The sequence below is a fragment of the Camelus dromedarius genome, chromosome 9, assembly GCF_036321535.1.
Source record: "Camelus dromedarius isolate mCamDro1 chromosome 9, mCamDro1.pat, whole genome shotgun sequence".
Lineage (NCBI taxonomy): Eukaryota > Metazoa > Chordata > Mammalia > Artiodactyla > Camelidae > Camelus > Camelus dromedarius.
The window spans coordinates 69,149,408-69,168,334 of record NC_087444.1 but is presented as its reverse complement, the minus strand read 5'-3'; the positions used below and the strand labels follow the sequence as shown (position 1 = coordinate 69,168,334).

The 18,927-nt window shown below is 52.5% G+C and overlaps 1 protein-coding gene across 1 annotated transcript in view; it reads right to left on the bottom strand.

Annotated features, from left to right (window-relative positions):
• Positions 1–18,927, bottom strand: part of SPTBN4 (spectrin beta, non-erythrocytic 4) — a 68,413-nt gene that overhangs the window by 22,376 nt on the left and 27,110 nt on the right. The window contains exons 15-20 of the mRNA XM_064489335.1: positions 17,913–18,050; positions 14,865–15,615; positions 13,170–13,372; positions 9,731–9,821; positions 6,087–6,233; positions 4,537–4,800 (exon numbers count right to left, since the gene is read on the bottom strand). Of these exons, the coding sequence (XP_064345405.1) occupies positions 4,537–4,800; positions 6,087–6,233; positions 9,731–9,821; positions 13,170–13,372; positions 14,865–15,615; positions 17,913–18,050 (1,594 nt within the window). The remainder of the gene's footprint in view (positions 1–4,536; positions 4,801–6,086; positions 6,234–9,730; positions 9,822–13,169; positions 13,373–14,864; positions 15,616–17,912; positions 18,051–18,927) is intronic.

Sequence of the window (18,927 nt, the reverse complement as noted above, 5' to 3'; positions counted from 1 at the left end):
GCTCAAAGAGGATCAGTCTCTGGTCTAAAGTAAAAATTGCCAGCACCAGAATTTGTACCCAGGATCATGTGACCACAAAACCCTAGTGGCCCTCAGTCACTCTGCTGCTCTGTGATCAGGGGTAATGAGGCTCAGAAAGATGGGGTCCCCTGCCCTCAGTCACATGGTAAAAGAAGGGGCATTCTAACCCTGGACTGTGTAGCTCCTGTCCCTGGGCCATGCTGAGCCAGATGAAGAAAATGTGGGACAAAGAATGAGAAGTGGGGGAGAGGGTGTTTCCTTGGCCAGAGAAAGAGCCTCGCTTAGGTTGGGGGTAGTAAGGCGTCCCCAGGGACTCAGCCCAGCAGCTGCAGAGCCTCCAGTGCGTTTTCCCCTAGCTGGTCCCTTCGGATGGCAGGAGACTAGCTCCCCACTTCCCTCCTGGAGCAGGAGCTGGTGGCTGAGCCAGACCAGCTGGTCAGGCCCTCGAGGACTGGGAAGGCAGGAGCTTGGGACTCCACCATCTGGCCCCTCCGCCGCCAGGAAGGACAGTTGGACAGCAGGCCCGAGGGAGGACTCCGGGAGGTGGGGTTCCAGGCAGGCTGCTGCAGGGGTGGGGGACAAGAGGAAGGACAAGAGGAGGACACAGGCATAAGGCGAGATCAAGGGAGAGAGGCCGGGATGGAGAAGTGAAACAGAAAGAGACAAAGAGAAGAGAGTGAGAGAGTCAGAGGAAGAGAAAGAGGCCCAGAGATGGAGATAGAAGGGCAAAGAGAGAGAGACAGAGATGAGAGAGAAAAAACTAAGAGAAACAGAGACCCAGAGGAACTGGGGGAGCAGGACTGGGAGACGGGCCCAGGGTGATGCAGAGGGGAACAAATACCTCACACATCCACACTCCCTCCGACCCAGGGCCCGCACCTCCCGCAGCCCAGCCTGGCCCCGGTGGCCTGAAAGATGGGGCAGCCAGGAAACGCGCCCGTCTGGACTGACCTCTCCCTCCTGCCTACGCCCAGTGTCTGGGATCTCAGGCGGGCCACAAAAGACAGTGGGGCCTGGGGAGGACCCCCTCCCAAGTGGCAGCTCGAGAGGCCCCAGCTGGGCTCCATCTGGGGGCCTTGGCCCACTGAGTCACGAGCTCCCTCTGCTGGGGAAAGAGCCCAGGAGTCCTGTGCTGGGGCCTGCCCATTGCTGTGTGACCCCGAGCCAGGCTCTAGTCCACCCTGGGCCTCAGTCTCTCCCTTAAACAATGGGGAAACCTCTCCAGGGCTTGGTGGGGCTAAACCCAATCTATGGAGGGAAGAGCCGACCCTGCACTTGTCTTGGGCAGGAGGCCCCAGATCCTCCCTCTGACATCTAAATGCCAAAAAAGGAGCCAAGAACACCCAGGGTCACCAGTTACCCACCCAAATCCAAATGCAGACACCACAGTGAGATATGCTTCCTTTCCATCAGAAAAATCTAAACAGTCTGACAATACCAAGTGGTGGTGAGTACAGGTGGAAGCAAGAGCTGTCATTTGCTGCTGGGGACAGAGCATTCAGTGGCATCAGGACTCAGGCAATCAATCTGTCACCATCAGGTGAACTGCAGACAGTTCTAACTTTTAGCATTTGTGTTAATGCTTCATGTATCACCCCCCAAAACATTTTTTAAAAGTATATGGATAGGAGGGAATACCAAAATGGAAGACAAACAGAAACAAATGAAACAAACTGTTTCACATCAATAACAATCTGCCAGAGGTGGGAAAATAATAACCCAACTTCTGAACACAGCATAGTGATGATGTACCCTCCGGATGGAGACAATTAAAAATTTAAAACCTGTAAACAGGCATTATCTCTTAGTTAGATTTGTTGGGTCAGCGATTCTGAAACTACTTAATGCAATCTGTCTTGTAATCTTTACAATGTCCAGATGAAATCACTACTGTTATTCTGCCCATTTTACTGAAGAAGAAACTGAAGCCAAAAAAGAGGAGTCGTTCTAAGTCACCCAGCTGGTATAAGTCACAGAGCTGGGCTTGACCCCAAGCAGCCAGGCTCCAGCATCCATGGCCTTGACTGTGGATGAGGCTGCATATCGTCTCCCACAGTCCTGCTGTCACCGAGTGGCTTAGCATCAGGGTCCTTCCCATCGCACAGAGGAGGCGCCTGAGGCTTAGACCGGGGGTAAAGTCATGTGCCTAACATCACACACCTTGCACGTGGCATGCTAAGCCCGCACTCTACCATTGACCTATACCCTCCCCGCCTTGTCAAGACTCTTGATAACGCCCTCCTCAAATCATCCTTGGCGGACAGTGCCTTCTGTTTCCGGCTGGGACCCTGACGGTCAGATTCCCATTCTTTGGGAATTCACCACATCTCAGTGCACAGCTTCACCTGGGAGGCCCACAAGGATTTCACCCTACTTAAGATGGGCAGACAGAGGCTCAGAGAGGGACTGAACTTGTGCCCTGACTGCGATTTGAACCCAAGTCTGTCTGCCTCCCCTACCCAAGTCTCTGTCACTGGCCCCTAGCTGCTTGTACTGCTTGCTCCCTCCTCTGTCTGACTGTCCAGACCACCACTTGTCTCTGCCGACATTCTGGGCGATCCCTCAGAGCAGACTTGGGGCCGAGTCACCCTATGTGACCACTGCCTGCTAAGACAATGAGGTCTGGACCTCAGATAGTGATTGATTATTCAGAGGCCAGTGAGAGGGTCATCTTCCCCACTGTGGCCTGAGAGTATCAAGGGAAGAGGTGGGATGGGAACTAAACGTGGTCCTGAATGGCCACTTGGTGGCTGTGTGACTTTGGGTGAGCCATGGACCCTCTCTGTGCTGTGGTCTCCTCATATGTGCAGTGAGGGTAACCATAGCACTTCCCTTGTAGGGCTGCTGGGAAGGAGAGACAGGGTTCAGTGGCCAGCACAGAGCACATATCAGCGGTTCTCAAAGTGCAATCTGGGGACTCCTTGAAATTCCCGGGATTTTTTTCAAGAGGTCTGCAAGGTTACAACTCCTGTTTTTTTAAAAAAAAATGTTAATGGTTATTTGCCTTAATCATTCTCATTGTCTCCCAAGTGCATAGTGGGATTTTGCAGGGACCCCATGACGTGCTATTGCAAGAGACTGAATACAGAGGCGGACATGAGAATCTAGTGCTCTCTTAAGCCAGACGTGAAAGGGAGCTGCAACACTGAAAATGACGCCAATCTTCTGCCTAAACTTTTTGTTGGAAAATATAGTTATTCTTCATAAAAGAATGCTTCAGGGTTAACATGCGATTGATTTATTATTGTTTTAAAACAAATCAATCACTTAAATATGTCTCAGTTTTCATTTTTAATACAGTTTCAATAGGTATAATCCACACAAACAAGCCCTTTGGGGATCTCAACAGTTTGTAAGAGGTAAAGGGATCCTGGAGACCAAGGCAGTGGAGAACCACTGGGGTATATAAAGCAGTGACGTCCCTGGCATCCTATTCAGATCTGTTTCTCTCTTTGCTTCTTTGCCCATCTCCCCCACCAGAATGTGAGCCCCCTGGGAGCTGTGATTTTTTTGTCAGTTTTGCCCACTGCTGTATTCCCAAAAAGCACCTGGCACATTGGCATAGGTGTTCAATAGAGATTTGCTGTCTAGATAAATGAATAAATACTAATGAATGTCATACACATTTTTATCCCTTGACTTTCCCTCCCTGCCCCCCGGACACTACATCAAGTACTTTAGGAGCATAAGTATGCAGGAGGTTATCAAAAGGAGCAGAGAAGAGACGAGGGACCTGGATTTAAATGCAGGCTCTGCCACTTGCTACCCTGGGCTGGTAAGTTCACCTCCAGGAGCCTCAGGCCTTATTCCTGGGACATCCAGGCGGGAGCTGTCACATCCTGGAGGTGAGATGCAACACCTAGATTTGCACCTCCAGTCAGTGCATCGAACAGCCAGATACTGAGCGTCAACTGGCTGCCAGGCCAGGAGCAGAGATAAAGCAGATCCTGGGTCTGTCCTCTATGAGCCGCTGTTTCATAAGGGAGAAACTGGCTGGCTGTGAGCCCTTGGGCCAGGTGTTCTACCTTCTAACTTCTGTGCCTCAGTTTCCCCACTGGTCAAATGGGGGATGATAGTAGGAGTACCCCTCTCTTAGAGTTGCTGGAAGGAGTAGGTGAGAGCTGGGCACTGAGGCTGGTAGAGGAAGCGCTCTGTGAATGTTATGATTGTTCTGTGCAAAGCCATTGCCCTACTCTGGGCCTTGGTTTCTCTATCCAGGAACAGGTGTCAGGGTCCCGGGAAATCCTCAGTGTGCTGGTTATCTCCATACTGTTTCTTGGCTCTAAAGCCTTCCTCTCCACTTTGTTCTCAGGCCCTAGGGGTAGTGACTGCTTCCAACAGTGACTACTAGCTGGACTGCCTCAGTATCCCCTTTCTGCTTCTAGCCCATCTAACACCTTGGAAATAAACCCCTATCTTTAATACCCTCTGTTTGTAGTAACTTGAGTGGAGTCTGACCATGACTCAGGCCCCACTGTGGCTAAAAAGCCCCCATCCACATCAGCCAGGCCATACCTGCAGCTTCTTGAGCTGGCTGTTGACAGTGGCCAGGTCCCCACCAGGGTCCACGTCTTGCAGCTGGCTTTCCATGTGAAGGAGCTTCTTGTCCAGTTCAGCGAAGCTTTGCACCAACTGGTCGGCCTTGCTGGCCTCAAAGAGCTGCCTCGCCTTGGCCTGGGTGGTGCTCTCCAGCTCCGCCCAGCACTGCCGGATCTCCCCCAGCTTCTTCCGTACTGAGGGCGCCAGCTCTGGTTTCTCCTGCATCAGTTGCTGGCCCTCCTGCCCCAGATGATGGGAGGCAGGAAATGAGGGGGAGGGAGTAGATGGTGGGGAGGGACAGAGAAATATGGGGGCAACAGAACACAGGGGTAGGGATGTAGAGAGAGAGACAGAGGTGAGGAGTTGGAGACACAGAGAGATAGAGACATGAGGTGTGGATGCAGAGGACACACCAAGGCATGGGGAGAGAGATGAGGAGAGACAGGCAGAGAGACATAAGCAGAGGCATGGCAAGGAGACAGGGAGAGACAGACAGCCATAGAGTGAGGGACCCAGAGACAAGAACAGAGTCAGAAACATGGGAAGAAGGCCATAAGAAAGAGAAGGGGAGAGACAGATCGAGATGGAAGAAAGAGACAGAGAGAAAGGCAGAGATCACAAACCTCCATTAAAGTCAAAGTTGAGAAGAGTGGCTTTGCCCCTAAAGCTGTCAAATGAAGCCCCCATAACTATGCCACCATTTATGGGCTGTCAGTGGCATTTGAGGGTTTAAGGCCCATCTGGGTATCTCCGTTTGAGTCAGAAGAGTGCGGGGTCGGCGGGCGGGGGGGGGGGCTCTGGGGCTGCAGGTCTTGGGGGCAGTAGGGGGGTTGATGCTTGGAGCAAATATCTGCTCAGGTCCCTCCAAGACTGAAGTCAAGCTAGAGCCACATTAAAAATAACAATACCATAGCAATTCCAGCTCCTAGGTGCCTGGCCTTGTGTTAAGCACTTTATGTGCACAAGAGCCCAGGGAAGTAGTTGTATTTATTATTCCCTTAATTTTAAAGTAGAGCAAACTGAGGCTCAAAGAAGTTAATACAATCCCCCCAAGGCCCCAGAGATGCCAACAGGCATAGATACAATGAGAACCCAAGGTTGTAGGAATCCAAAGTTCACTTGAACCCAAGCTTCCCAGGGCTGCTGCAGCCTGTCTACCTGACTTTCCCTTTTAGATACTCCAAATGATGTGGAAGGAAACCTGGTGCAGGAGGTTATAGGAAAGGGTGAAATATTTAACTCTCCAGAAGACATGTTGGCCATTTTACAGATGGGCAAACTGAGGCTCCAAGAGGTTACATGAATTGCTCAAGGCCACATAGCTAAAAGCGGATATGGAAATGATTTGAAGCAGTTCAGAGGTATGAGAACAGCAGGTTGGCAGTGGAGGGTGAAGGACGTGAGACGTGGGTTTCCTGGAGGCACCTAGCATGGGCCTGGCAGGTAGGAACTTTGGGTTCCTACAACCTTGGGTTCTCATTGTATCTACACCTGTCAGCATGGGCCTGGGTCTTCTGCATCCTCACCCTCTCGATTTTCTCCAGCCACTCCTTATTCTGAGCCAGCTCGGCCATGAATGCCTGGTGCCGGAGCCATCGCTTATGCAGCTTGTGGCCATCTTCCCGCGTGCTATCCCGCGCCATCAGCATCTTCTCATGGATCCAGCCATCCAGCTGTTCAGGACAGGGGGAGAGGCTTGGCCAATTCCCCCAACCTGGCATAGACCCCCATCCCCACCCACTCTGTGATGTCCCAGGTTCAGGGCCTAGGTTTCTGGGATTTCAGAAGGAGAGCAAGGTAGGATGGAAAGACCTTTGCAAGTGAGGCCTTATGGGGGCGTGCAGCTCAAGCCCTTTCCTAAGGGGTGGAGGATGGATGGAAGAGCCCCCAGAATGCCTCATCCCTTAGTCCCTCTATCCGCAGGGCAGCCCTTTTCAACTCCTCATAAGCTTTAAGCCCCAAGGCAGGGTTCCTGGGCCAGTCAGCCCCCTCCTGCCCACAGCCAAATCAACCCTCCAAAACAAGCCCTCCAATTTAGAATTTAGCTGTCTTCCAGTTCAACCATGCTCTCCCACCATGGCAACACTTAGATCCTTTGATTCAGTCTCAGCCACTTCCAATAAAGACCAATTCCAGATCCCTAACCCATTCCCAAAGGTATCAAGTGAAGCCCCCATATCTAACCCCAGGCCCCCAATATGGCCAAATGAACCTCTAAAAAAAACCCTCTTAACTAATGCCAAGTCTAGTTCCTTCCAAACCATCTCTCCAATCTGCGGTAGACCTATCCCCCACAACCCAGGTCCAGCCTCCCTAATGAGCCCACAGGACTCCCCAAATCCAGCCTTGAAGATCCAGCCCAAGACCACAGTTCCCCTAAACCATGACCAGCTCTAGCCCTCAAAGGCAACCCTCCAAATGCAAGCATCAGGGCTACCCTCTTGCTCCCCAAATGAACCTACCCTCAAATCTAGCACCAGACTCCCCAACATGGACTAGATAGAATCCCCGTCAAGTCAGCCCCCTGTCCCAAAATAAAGTCAGTTCTAGTCCCCCCATTCACCAACAAAACCAGTCATTCAAAATGTAAGTACCAAGAGTGGGCCCCTCTCACTACCTTCAGCAGGACCAGTCACACACCTGCTTTCTGAGCCACTATCCCCCTCCCAGTAAGACTTGTCTCCTAAGCTGGAACCTCCCCACTCATGACCAAACCTGGCACCTGGGACAGTTTGCTCCTCCCCCTTCTCCTCCCCCCCCCCCAACCCCAGTCACAAGATCCTCCTACTCCCTCCTGGAAAAAAAAAAAAAAAAAACACGGACTCTAGCTTGCAGTCATAGCCAAGGACAAATCCCCAGCTGGCCAAACCCCACTCCGTGTTCCCTGAGCATGCGCTCCCCAGGGGGCCAGGACAGCTTCAGACTCCCTCATACACACACACACACCACTAGAGCCAAGTCAAATGCTGAATCCCCCAACGCAATTCACAGGTTCCCAACAAGCCGGGAAGAGTTCGCTAATGGCAGCCACAGCTCACAGGGAAAGCAAAGCCCCTGTAGGAGAGGTACTCCGTCATCAAGGTAAAGCCCCCCAAAAGTGACTGAGCCCCATCACTGAGGGCAAAGCCAGAGTTCCCAATAACCCAGGAAAAAGCCTTCAAAAGTCAGAGCCTCCCAAACCCAGACCAAAGCCAAGACCCTTATCGCCCAAGGCAGACCCCCGCAAAAGTGATTCGCCCCCACCATCTAAGGCTGACAGATTCCGCAAGAACTAGGAAAGGACGGCTCCAAAGGTTGAGAGTCCCCCAACCCCAGGGCAAATCTCAGATCCCCCATTACCCAGAGGGGGATCTGAGAGAGCCTCCTAGAGAGGTTGAGACCCCCTTAACCTCCAGGACAAATCCACACTACCACAGGAGTAGCCTTAGAAGTGCCCCCTTTTTCGCCACGGTCCCTTGGGACCTGGCCCCTCAGTCCCGCCCGCAACAGCACCGCGGACAGCTCCCGGAGTCTGGGCCCCTCCCCAGGGCTGGGGTCCCTGCTCCTGGTCCACCCGCCCTCGCGCCGCCAGCGCCCCTCCCTCCCGCGGCGGGTAGGCGAGCACGCGCCCAAGCCCCCTCCCCCGCCTGCCTAGGCGGGGGCGCGCACCAGCCCCCTCCCCTAGGCGCCCCTGAGACCTGAAGTGGCAGAGGCGTTGGCAGGGCGTCCCCGTGGCGGGCGGGCGGGCTCTTGCCCCTCCACTGCGACGGCGGCGGCAGCGGTGGTGACGGCTGAGGCTCCGGCGGACGCGCGCCCCCGCCCCCCACCCCCGCGCCGCGGCAGCGCGCCCGCCCGCGCGCGCCCCCTGCCTGCCTCCGTGCCCGCCTCCCTGCCGGGCCCTCGATGCGGGTAGAGAAAGAATCACTACCCTCCCTAAATCATGGCGGAGTTGGGGGGGGGGAGTTGTTGTGCGCCATCTCAGACGATTGCTGCTTGGTCCAGAACAATCTAAAGAGAGGCGGAAGGGGTTCCTGGGCCAAATCGAACGGCTAGGGGTAGAGGGAGGCCGGGGCCTGGGCTGCCTCCGCTACGTGAGGGGGCTGGGTGGGGTAGGCACCTGAACCATCTCTATTGGGAAAGGGCTCAGATTTCTGGCTACCTCAGCTATATAGGAAATACTGGAGGGGGCCTGGAACATCTCCTATAAGACTTCAGTCCAGAATAATCTCCAGTGGAAAGGACGGGGACGGGGATTCCTGAACTCACCTCTAGTAGGCTAGAGTCCCAGACCCATCTCTAATGGGCTTGAGTTACTGGGGGTGGGGTGGGGTATGGAAGCCCTTGTCCATTTCATGTGTGGGGAACACAACCTATCATGGGTGTTCACATGGAGGGAATCAAATCATCTTTAATTGGGGGGATTGGGGCCTGGTTCCTGAACCATCTTTGGTTGGGGTAAACTTAAGTACTGTATCATCGTGGAGGGGGTGCTAATGATCCTAGGTCGGGTAACTAGATGAGGCCGGGACCATCTCTGTTTGGATTAGGAAAATATTTACTGGGTCATCTCTCATAGGGCCATCTCTTATGTGGTCAGGGTCCAGTACAGTTTCTAGGGAATGCAGGGGAAGGAGAGAGAAGCAATGTGTCTCCCGAACCGTCTCTAGTGGAAAAGGGGACCTGGATCACTTCTGATTTGGGGTGATCCTTATAGGTGTGTAGATCATCTCTTAAAGGGCAGAGCTTGATTTCTAGACACTTTTAAAGGGCGAATGCTTGGTCCTGGACCATCTCTGACTGAAGCTACGCTCTGGGCTGCTGGTCCACCCACACCTCCCCCCAGCTCTCGTGTCTCGGGTCCGTCCCCACAGCAGGGCGCTTCTCACGAATCTCCTGAGGGAAAGGTGAGATCACCGCGCGTCCCCGCGGGACCCGTAGGCGTGGACGCGCTCCGTTGCCAGGGGCGCCCAAGGCCCCTCCCTCCTTCCCCGCTGCCCGCGTGGGCGGAGGAGCGAGACTTGAGGGGCATGCGCACTAAGGCCAGGATCCGCGCGCCTCCTGGCGGCACGAAGTGAACATCGCTCCGCGACCCACTTAGACGGGGCGTCCCCGCCCCCACCGCGCCTCTGTCCTGGAGCACTTCCCTCCCTAGGAAAGAAGTCCCTGTGCTCAGCACAGCTGGAATTCCTACCTCGTGGCAGTCCCGGAGGAAGTGCTGCAGCCCAAGTTGGTCGTGTAGCTTCTGCATCCATTGCTGGGCCCGTAGCTGGTTTTCTTGGCTCCTGGGGATGGGGAGATAGGAGTTGGGGGGAAGCCTGGGTATGGGGGCACTGGCAGTAGGGCTGTGGGGGCATCGGGCTTGGCAGGACTAGGAATCTGGGGCATATGTACCAGCGAGGAAGAGGGGAAAGCAAGGTGGGGATGGGAGGAGAGGCAAAGAAACATCAGTAGGGTCAGAGCCAGGGACAGAGCTGGGAGAGGGAGACTGGGGGAGGTGCGGAGGGAAAGAGAGGGAGAGGAAGAGGGAGGGAGAGAGAGGGAGAGAGAATGGGAGAGAGAGGAATAGAGACAGACAGATACCTGGAAAGAAAGAAATACACTTAGACACAGATCAACAAAGGGACACAATCCTAGAGACAGAGATAACAGAAACACCTAGAGAGAAAGAGAGGTCAGGAAGGAGAGACAGATAGATTCAAAGAGGTAGAGAGATGCAAAGGCCTAGAGAGAGAAACAGAAACACACAGACACAAGGCCAGAGACAGAGGAACAGAGACCTCCAGAGGGAGAGATTTGGAGAGATGGATGAAGAGAGAGAGACTCAGGAATAGAGAGAACAGGAAAAGACACGAAAGAAATGAAGCATGGGTAGTGCCAGAGAGAGAGCAGAAGTCAAGGAGAGAAGGAAGCAGAGGAAGGGAAAGTGACAGAGAGAGTCAGGGGAGGGACAGCCCAGAAAGGGACAGGCAGAGCAGTGGCAAGATGCCACCAGTAAAAGACACTTCCAGACAGACAGAAGGCCGCGACAGAGCTGGAGAGAGGGATGAGAGGAGTGTGTGGCTAGATGGGGCTGGAGCCACCGGGAGGCAAGAAGGGGCAGGCCCTTGGCCTAAGTGAACTGGCCAGGCTGGACCCAGGCCCTGCCACCCCAGAGCCAGCCGGCACTGCAGCCCCAGGCAGCCTGGCCTCCTGCCCACAGTGCAGGGTAAAGTGCCCAAGAGGCCTGGTGGAGAGGGCTGGGGGGCATCCCACTTGCTGTGCCTTGAACAAGCAACTCACCTCAGGGCCTTGGTGTGGGCTGTTTCCTCTGCCTGGAATGCTCTTCCCCTCAAAGTGTACTCAAATGTCACCTTCTTAGCGAGACCCCCTCTTGACCACCCCCCAACGCTTTCTGGCTTTCTTTCCTTCTTTAATTTTCTCCTTTGCACTTAACACTAACACCTGTATGTGTTACATGTTTATCTCATCTGTCTCCCCCACTAGGATGTCATTCTGTGAGGACAGGAACTTTTGTTGGTTTTGTTCACAGCTGTATCTCCAATGCCTAGAATAAAGGTCTGGCAAACAGTAGGTGCTCAATACATAGCTGATGAATGAAAGAAAGCAAGAGAGATAGAGAGGCAGAGAGAAAGAGGGCAGAAACTAAGGTAACGTGTCTGACGAAGAGAGAGAGAGAGATGCAGAAAAAAAGACAGAGGATGCAGATGGAGGTAGAAGAAGCAGAGAGAGAGAGAGAAGGAAATAGACATATACAGATGTCCAGAGAGATGGAGGCAAAGGGAGCAAGTCACAGAGAGAACCAAGAGCAGAGCTGAATGGAAGAACAGGAAGGACCAGGACAAGCAAGATACGGACTCCCTCCTGCCCAGACTCTGCTCAGGAACCAGGAAATAGGAAATGCCTCTGAAATTGAACTGAACTCAGTCCCTCCAGGCCTTCACCAGCCAACTTGTCAAGCTTCAGTCCTAGGGATGAGGAAGATCCCTCATCTCTGGGAGAGTGAGAAAACAGCTATGACCTCCAGCAAGTCTGTTCCCCTCTGAGCCTCATGTGCCAAATGCAGACCAGGAGAGCACCTTGCAGGCAGGGCTGGGCCAAGGTCCAGGGGAGGTGAGGCACATGGAGAGAGAATTCACTTGCCCTGAATCTCACAGGTTGAGAGGCGGAGGTGGGACTAGGACTTGACCCTGTCTGACCCCAGGGCTCCCACAGGCCCCTGCGTCTCTCACTCCAGGCCCTGCCCAAGCTGCTGGTGCTTCCTCTCTCCCAGCCCTGACCATTCTGAGTCACCCTTGTTAGAGAGCCTGCGAGCTCTCTGAGCATCGCCCCACCGTGGCTGGAACACAGCATGGACTCAGTACGTGTTTAATTGGCCAAAGAATCAATGTATAAAATTAATGCAACACTGTAAATCAATGCTACTTCAATTTAAAAAATCAATGAATAAACAATAAAATTAAAGGAGCAATTAATGACCGCAAAGGAATGAAGGTGTGACTCAGAGGGAACAGCCCTCCAGGCCCCTCCTCCTCCTCATGCAGCAGAGCTCGGCATAGAGCAAAGACTCAAGAAATGTGGGATAAGGGAAGGAAGGGACCAGGCCTGGAGCTGGGGGCACTAGATCATGCATTTGCATCCTCAGGATGGGAAGCCCCATAAAGGCTTTGTTTAGAATAAACTCCAACCTTGTCCCAGACAAATTTAGGGGAAAGGGACACCTGAGCCCCAAATAGAGGCAGAGCTGGGGTCCCTGGGCTCTGGCTGGTGGTGGAGGGACCAGGTATGATTTCCATCAGGAGATGGAAGACAGAAGGAGGGGAAGTGGGCTCTCTTCCTGCCTCACTCATGCCAGAGAGGAGAAACCTGAGGTCACCAGAAGAGGTAGAAACAGTGACAATGACAGAAAGAAGTGGGCCTAAAGAAAACCCTGTAAAGGACTCTGTTTGAGGCCGGATTTTTTTTTGAGGGGCGGGGGCTGTTGCTGTTCTGTTCAGGGCCTAGAATCATGCCTGGTACACAGTGGACACTTAGTAAATGCCTTTGCTTGATTAGTGCAAGGACAGACAGGAGACAGGGCAGAGGTGAGAGACAGATGGTGATGGAATCAGAGAAGGATAATGTGCCAAAGAAGCACGAAAGAGACACACAAACACACACGCTCTGGGTGCTTCCTAGAGAGCTGTGTGGTTGCAGCCCGCAGGGAAGTTCTTTCCCCACATCTGACAACCAGCATGGCCAGGAACACCGTCCCATCTGGAAAGCTGGAACAGAAGCTGTGTATGGCCTTTAGCTGCCAGATCTGGGGACCAGAGCAGCAGCGCAGATGCTGGGGCATCTAGGAAAAGATGTTAATATTTTAACAACCAGTCCAGCTATCTCAGGCTGAGGGTAAGCTTTAGGGAGGAAACTTTTCATTGTGTATTCTTCTGCAGCTTTTGGGTTATCAACCACGAGTTACTTTTTCACAGAATGTCAGTTTAAATCTAATCTAAAATAATGTGGAATTTGGTAGAAATCAGAGAGGGGCAGAGAAGCAGAAATGTGATGGCAAGAAAGGGAGTTCCGGCCTCCTCACCCCTCCCCTGTGCCCAGATCCCACTCCCTGCACCCCTGGGATCTGAGGGACCTACTTCTCCAGCAGCCGAGCCACGGCCTCCTGGGCCTGCTCCCCGTAGGCGTTGCCCTGCCTCAGCAAGCTCTCGGCAGCCTGCACAGCCACCTGCATCTTCTGCTGGTTCAGCTCCATCGTGGTGAGAAAATCCCGGTGCCATTTCAACGCCTCCTCCACTGACTCCACGGTGCCGGGCAGCTCCAGACCCGACAGTGCCATCTCCTGGGAATGGGGGAGGGGTGATGCTCAGGTCAGCCCTGCTCCATTGCAGGGCCTGGGAGAGGCTGCCGACCATTTTGTTTTACCCTAGTCTCCAAAGTCTTTGTTGGTAAATATGCTTTAGGAAAGAAGGATCCATCCTACTGCTTCCAAGTCAGTGGGATGAAGGGCTTCCCTCCCTTGCTCACTGTGTTCCTGCATCAAACATGCCAGGTATGGTCCCATGTCAGGGCCTTTGCCCCTCCTGGTCCCTCTGCCTGGTAGTCTCTTCCTCCAGATATCACCATAGCTGGCTCTTTCACTTTCTTTGAGTCTCTAACCATCTGCCAAAAATCATTCTCTGCCTGAGCCACATTCCTTTACCTTGCTTTACTATTTTTCATAGCATATACCTGGCATGATATTATAGATGCATTTTCTTGCTTATCATCTCCTCCCCCACATATATTCACACACATCAGAATGCCAACCACATGAAGGTGGGGTTTCATGTTTCGTTTCTTGTGTGCTCAGCCCCAGAATAGTGCCTGGCACAGAGGAGGCACTCAGTAAATATCTGATTAATTTATGAAGACCAACCTGAGTGCTGTGTGACTTCAAGGAAGTTCTTTCCCTCTCTGGGGTGAGTTTTCTAACTGGTAAAATGAGTGGGTCAGAAAGGGTCTCTCAAAATCACCTCAGCTCCAATGTTTAGCAACCTCATGATTCCAGAGGGTCCCTGTCTGTTCCTCCAGATAATCCTCTAACTGGGTCATCTTTCTCTAATCAGCACAGGTAGTCACCCTTTCTAAAATGGTCCCTAAAAATCAGTACCTACTCTTGGACAATCTGAAAACTGGGTGTTCTATCTTGACCAAATCCTCACATTTGGTTTCCATCCCAGGGAGATCTCTAGACTGGATCAGCTGTTCCCAGATAACCCCGGATCGATTCCTCAGGCCATAAAAGCAGTTACCCTCTCCAGAGAATCTGCAAATTGACATCCCCAACAAAAAGAGAATCTGCTAATTTAGGCCCCCACAACTATTTAATCCACAGTCACTAACTGATCCCAATAATCTCTCAACCTGAATTACCTACTACTTACTTCATTCTCTGTTATCCACCCCAAGATCTTCTTTGACCCCCATTAACCATCACTCATCAACCTCATACTCTTATTTCCTTCCAGACAGGCCACAAACCCAGAAAGCCAGTGCAATGAACATCCAAGTGCATTACTCACTCAGAATATTCCACAGTCACCTCGGATGACACCAACCCACCCATCATAATCCTCAAGTTCTGTTACACACACACTCACGTATGTTCACACCAGTTGATCCACAAACCCAGCTGTCCATACCAAATACTACCCCCTCCCCTACTCCCAGTGACATCAGAGAAGCCACGAACCCAGTGACCCCCACAAACACACTCCTGCATACATTTTCCTGTCCCTGCAACACCTCCCTTGGCCTCAGACCCCCACCCGCATCAACCCCGAAGCGGGCACCTGGTTGCGCAGCACCGCTCGCGCCTGGCGTAGGTCGCGCAGAAAGAGCTGGTAGACATGTGCCTGGACCAGCGCCTCCCTGCGCGCCTCCCACAAGCCAAGCAGCTTGTGCCAGCCAAGTTCGAGGTGCGGCAGCCACTCATCCAGTGCCAGGCCTGGACCCAGCTCGGCGCCGTCGCCCGCCAGCAGTGCCTCGCTGGCCGCCACGATGCGCGCATAGTCCTCCTCGCGCTGGTCCACTTCCTCCTTGAGCGCGGCGTGGCGCGCCAGCAGCGCGTCGGCCTCCTCCAGGCTGCCCGGCAGGGGCCCCTCGCAGCCGCCAGCCATCTCCTGGGCGCGCACCAGCCAGTCCAGGAAAGCGTCCAGGTCGTGCAGGAAGCGCTGCAGGCGCCCGGCAGCCGCCACCGCCTCGCCACAGGCCTGAGCCGCGCTGGCTAGCGCGCCCCACTCGGCGCCCAGTTCCTCCGCACCCTGATGCAGCCGCGCAGCCTGCGCCGGGAAGCGCACAGCCAGTAGGGCCGCCTCCTCCAGGAGGGCCGCCTGGCGCGGCTCTAGCGCTTGCAGAGCCGCCTCCAGGCCGCTAAGGCGCCACTGCAGGGCGCCGCCGGCGCGGGGCGCGCTCTCCACAGCTCTCCGCTTCTCGCGCACCTGGGCGCGCACCTCCGCCACCTCCAGAACGTGGTTCTCCACCAGCAGCACCGCGCTCATTTCCTCTTTGCGCTGTTCCACCAGCTCCACGATGCGGTTCCACCTGCCCAGGGGAAGCAGGGCAGCTTAAGGAGGACAGGGCCCTCAAGTATGGAGGGCCCACTGACCCTGGGTAGAACCCAGCCACTGTGTGACCTTGGAATATCCCCTTATCTCACCAAGCTACACTTTCTGCCTGTGTGAAATGGACTCCACCCTGCACATTTGCTTAGAGTAGCAGTTCTCAAAATGTAATCTGAGCGAGGGCAAAACTATCTTCATCAAAATGCTAAGATGCTATTTGCCTTTTCACTCTCATTCTCTCCCGAGTGTACAGTGGAGTTTTCCAGAGGCTGCAGGACAAAGACTGATTGCAGAAGCAGACCTAAGAACTCAGCTGCCTTCTCTTAAGCCAGACATGAAAGAGATTTGTAAAAACGCAAAACAATGCCACTCTTCTCACTACATTTCTTTTGTTTTGAACAATAGTCATTTTTCATTTAAAATATTAGTTATGTAATATCATATGTTTATGATTGTTATTTTTAATGACAATATTTTAAAAACACCCAGTGTTAATTTCTAATATAGTAAATATTGATAGACATAACCTGATAGACATAACGAATTCTTTGGGGTCCTTAATAGTTTTTAAGAAAGCAAAGGGTTCTGAAATCAGAGTGTCAGAACATCAATGGGAAAAATTATGCATTGCTCTGTGTCCTCAGGCAAGTGATAATACTTCTCTGGGCCTCAGTCCCCATCATGGGCAGTGTATGGTCCAGGTTACAAGAACAGAATCTGAGTCGGACTGCCTGGCTATGTCAGGCTCAGAGTCAAATCTAAGTTGTGCATCCTTTGGCTAGTAACCCTCTCTGCACCTCAGTTTCCCCACCAGTAAAATGGTAACAATCATAGCACCTAACTCATAAGGGTGCTGTGAGATCCAAATGAGTTATGATTTATGAAGTGCTTCAGACAGTACCTGTTTGCTTCTGTTATTGAGTGGGGACACTCTTTGGGAACAGATCAAGCCCTCTTCTACCTCATAGCCTTTGCTTCGGCTGTGCTCCCTGCCTGGAATGCCCTGTCCCCTCTCTCCTCTTCCACATACATCCTCTGCCTGTGGCTGGATCCTTCTCATCCCCGTTGAGAGCTCAGCTCAAAATGCCATGGCTGACCACAAGATCTAAAATCACCACCAAGCCCGTTATGCCCTACCAGGTCACTCTATTTCCTGCATCCTTATCCTTACAATTCTCTAAATATCTCATTCATTTATTAGTTTATTTGTTAACCCCTCTTGTCCCCTCTAGAATGGACACCCACAAGGAAAGAGATTAAGACTCCGAAATCAGAAGGACTCAAGTTCAAGTTCTATTCTGGCCAGATTCACCATGTGAACTTGGGAAAATCATTTCTGTCACTGATACTGCTTCCTCATTTGGAAAATGGGGATAATTATGTCCACTTTATTGGGTGTTTAATGATACCATGTGGCTAAAGCACTTGGCACCTAATCTCACTAAATACTGTAAATCACTATTGCCATTATCACCTTTTTAGGCCCTGGCACCCTGGGATTGCTGAGGCTACAGGGGCTTGGAAATCACAGGACACTGGGATCTTACAGCACAGCAGTTATGGGCACAGACTTCGGAGTCAGACAAACCCAACTTCAAATCCAGGACTGACCCTACCCCCAACTTGCCATGTGACCTTGGGCCACTTTCCCCTCTCTGAGCCCCAGTTTCCTCCTCTCTAACATGGGTAATTTATACCCCCACAGAGTTGCTGGGAAGAACTCTGTGGGAGAATATATGTGATCAGAGCCCCAGCTCTGGATTCAAGCAGAGCTAGGTTTGACTTCTACTTACTAGAGTGAGTAATCTCGGATAAGGATTTCACCTCTCTGGACCTGTGTCTTTACATATGAAGCCTACCCACACCGGGAGAACTGCTGGTAGTATTCTGGGGGAAAGATTTAATTTGTTGCTATTCTTAAAGAGTTTCAAATTCTGGAAACTTTCTATGGACACTGAGATATGGGCAGATAAAACAAGGTATATAAAGTATTTGGAAAAATTCCTGGCATATAGTAGATACTCAATAAATCATTTCAGAACAAATGAAATAATACTCCATTGAAATGTACTGTATCCTCATTTTACCACATCATCACTAGCACTGGTTATCACCAATTTTTTCAAGATTTTGCTAATTTACTAGGTAGCCCTTAACATCTCAGTGATTTGAAATTGCACATTCTTGATTTCTACAGCAGAGTGGATGAGGAAAGGAATGATGGGAAGAACTGGTGTGGGATGCCCAGAAGGACTTCCAGCCCCAGGCCCCACCTACCTGCTGTTGAGGTGGTCCTGACAGGAGCGCACCTCATCTGAGCTGGGGTGGCCTCCTTCCACCAGCTCCTGGACCGTGTGGTTTACATCCAGGACTCGGCCCATCAGACTGTTCATCTCCTGGTCCAGGCTCTCAAAGCTGTGGAAGAAGGATGGACATGCTCAGAGAGGCCTGGACCCTGGGGACCTGCCCACTGGTTCTTGCAAAGCTGCCTCTTCCTGGTTCTCCTCCTAATTCTCCAACCTTACCTCCTCAGGCTCCTTTGTCAGTTCCTCTTCTTCTACCTGTCACTTAAATGTTACATTTCTCAGGGCTCTGTCCTGGGCCCACTGAGCTCTCCCCCACATCCTGCCTGGACCATCTCACCCATCCCCACAGCTTCAGTCCTCACCCCTGAACTCATCACTCCCACATCTGACTCTAGCTTCAACCTTGTTCCTTCTGAATCTGTCTCCAGCCTTAAACCCTGCTATGTACCTCCTCAGGGCTCCCTACTGTGACTCAAACTGGCTTCAGTATCTCCCCTGATTTGTTCTTCCTCTGGGTCCCCATCTCAGGAACCACCCTACTATATCCTAGGCCAGAGCCCTGGGCTCTGTTTTGGACATCACTCCCCTCAAGCCTGTCTTTCTCATGGCCTGTCCACTTGGACTCCTGCCTTGGTCCAGTCTTGTCCCCTCCTACCTAGGTCCCCACCCCAGTTCCCTCTCTGGGCTGCCAGCCACCGTTCTTACCCACTCCAACCCACCCTCCACCTGGCAGCCAAGGAGATCTGTTTTAAGCTGGCCATGGCCCTCCCTTATTTAAAACAATGCCCAAGGCTGTGGCTTGGGTAACCGTGGACAGTCACAGCAGGGACCAGGCCTGTGTTTCCAGCAAGGCCTGGAACAGAGTAGGAACTCAGTAAGTACCCACTGAAATAAGTGGATGGATGCACATGCTCAGAGAGAAAGGCACAGAGCGTTCATCCACTAATTTAAAAACTCATCACTTAACCTGCCAACAGACAAACCAG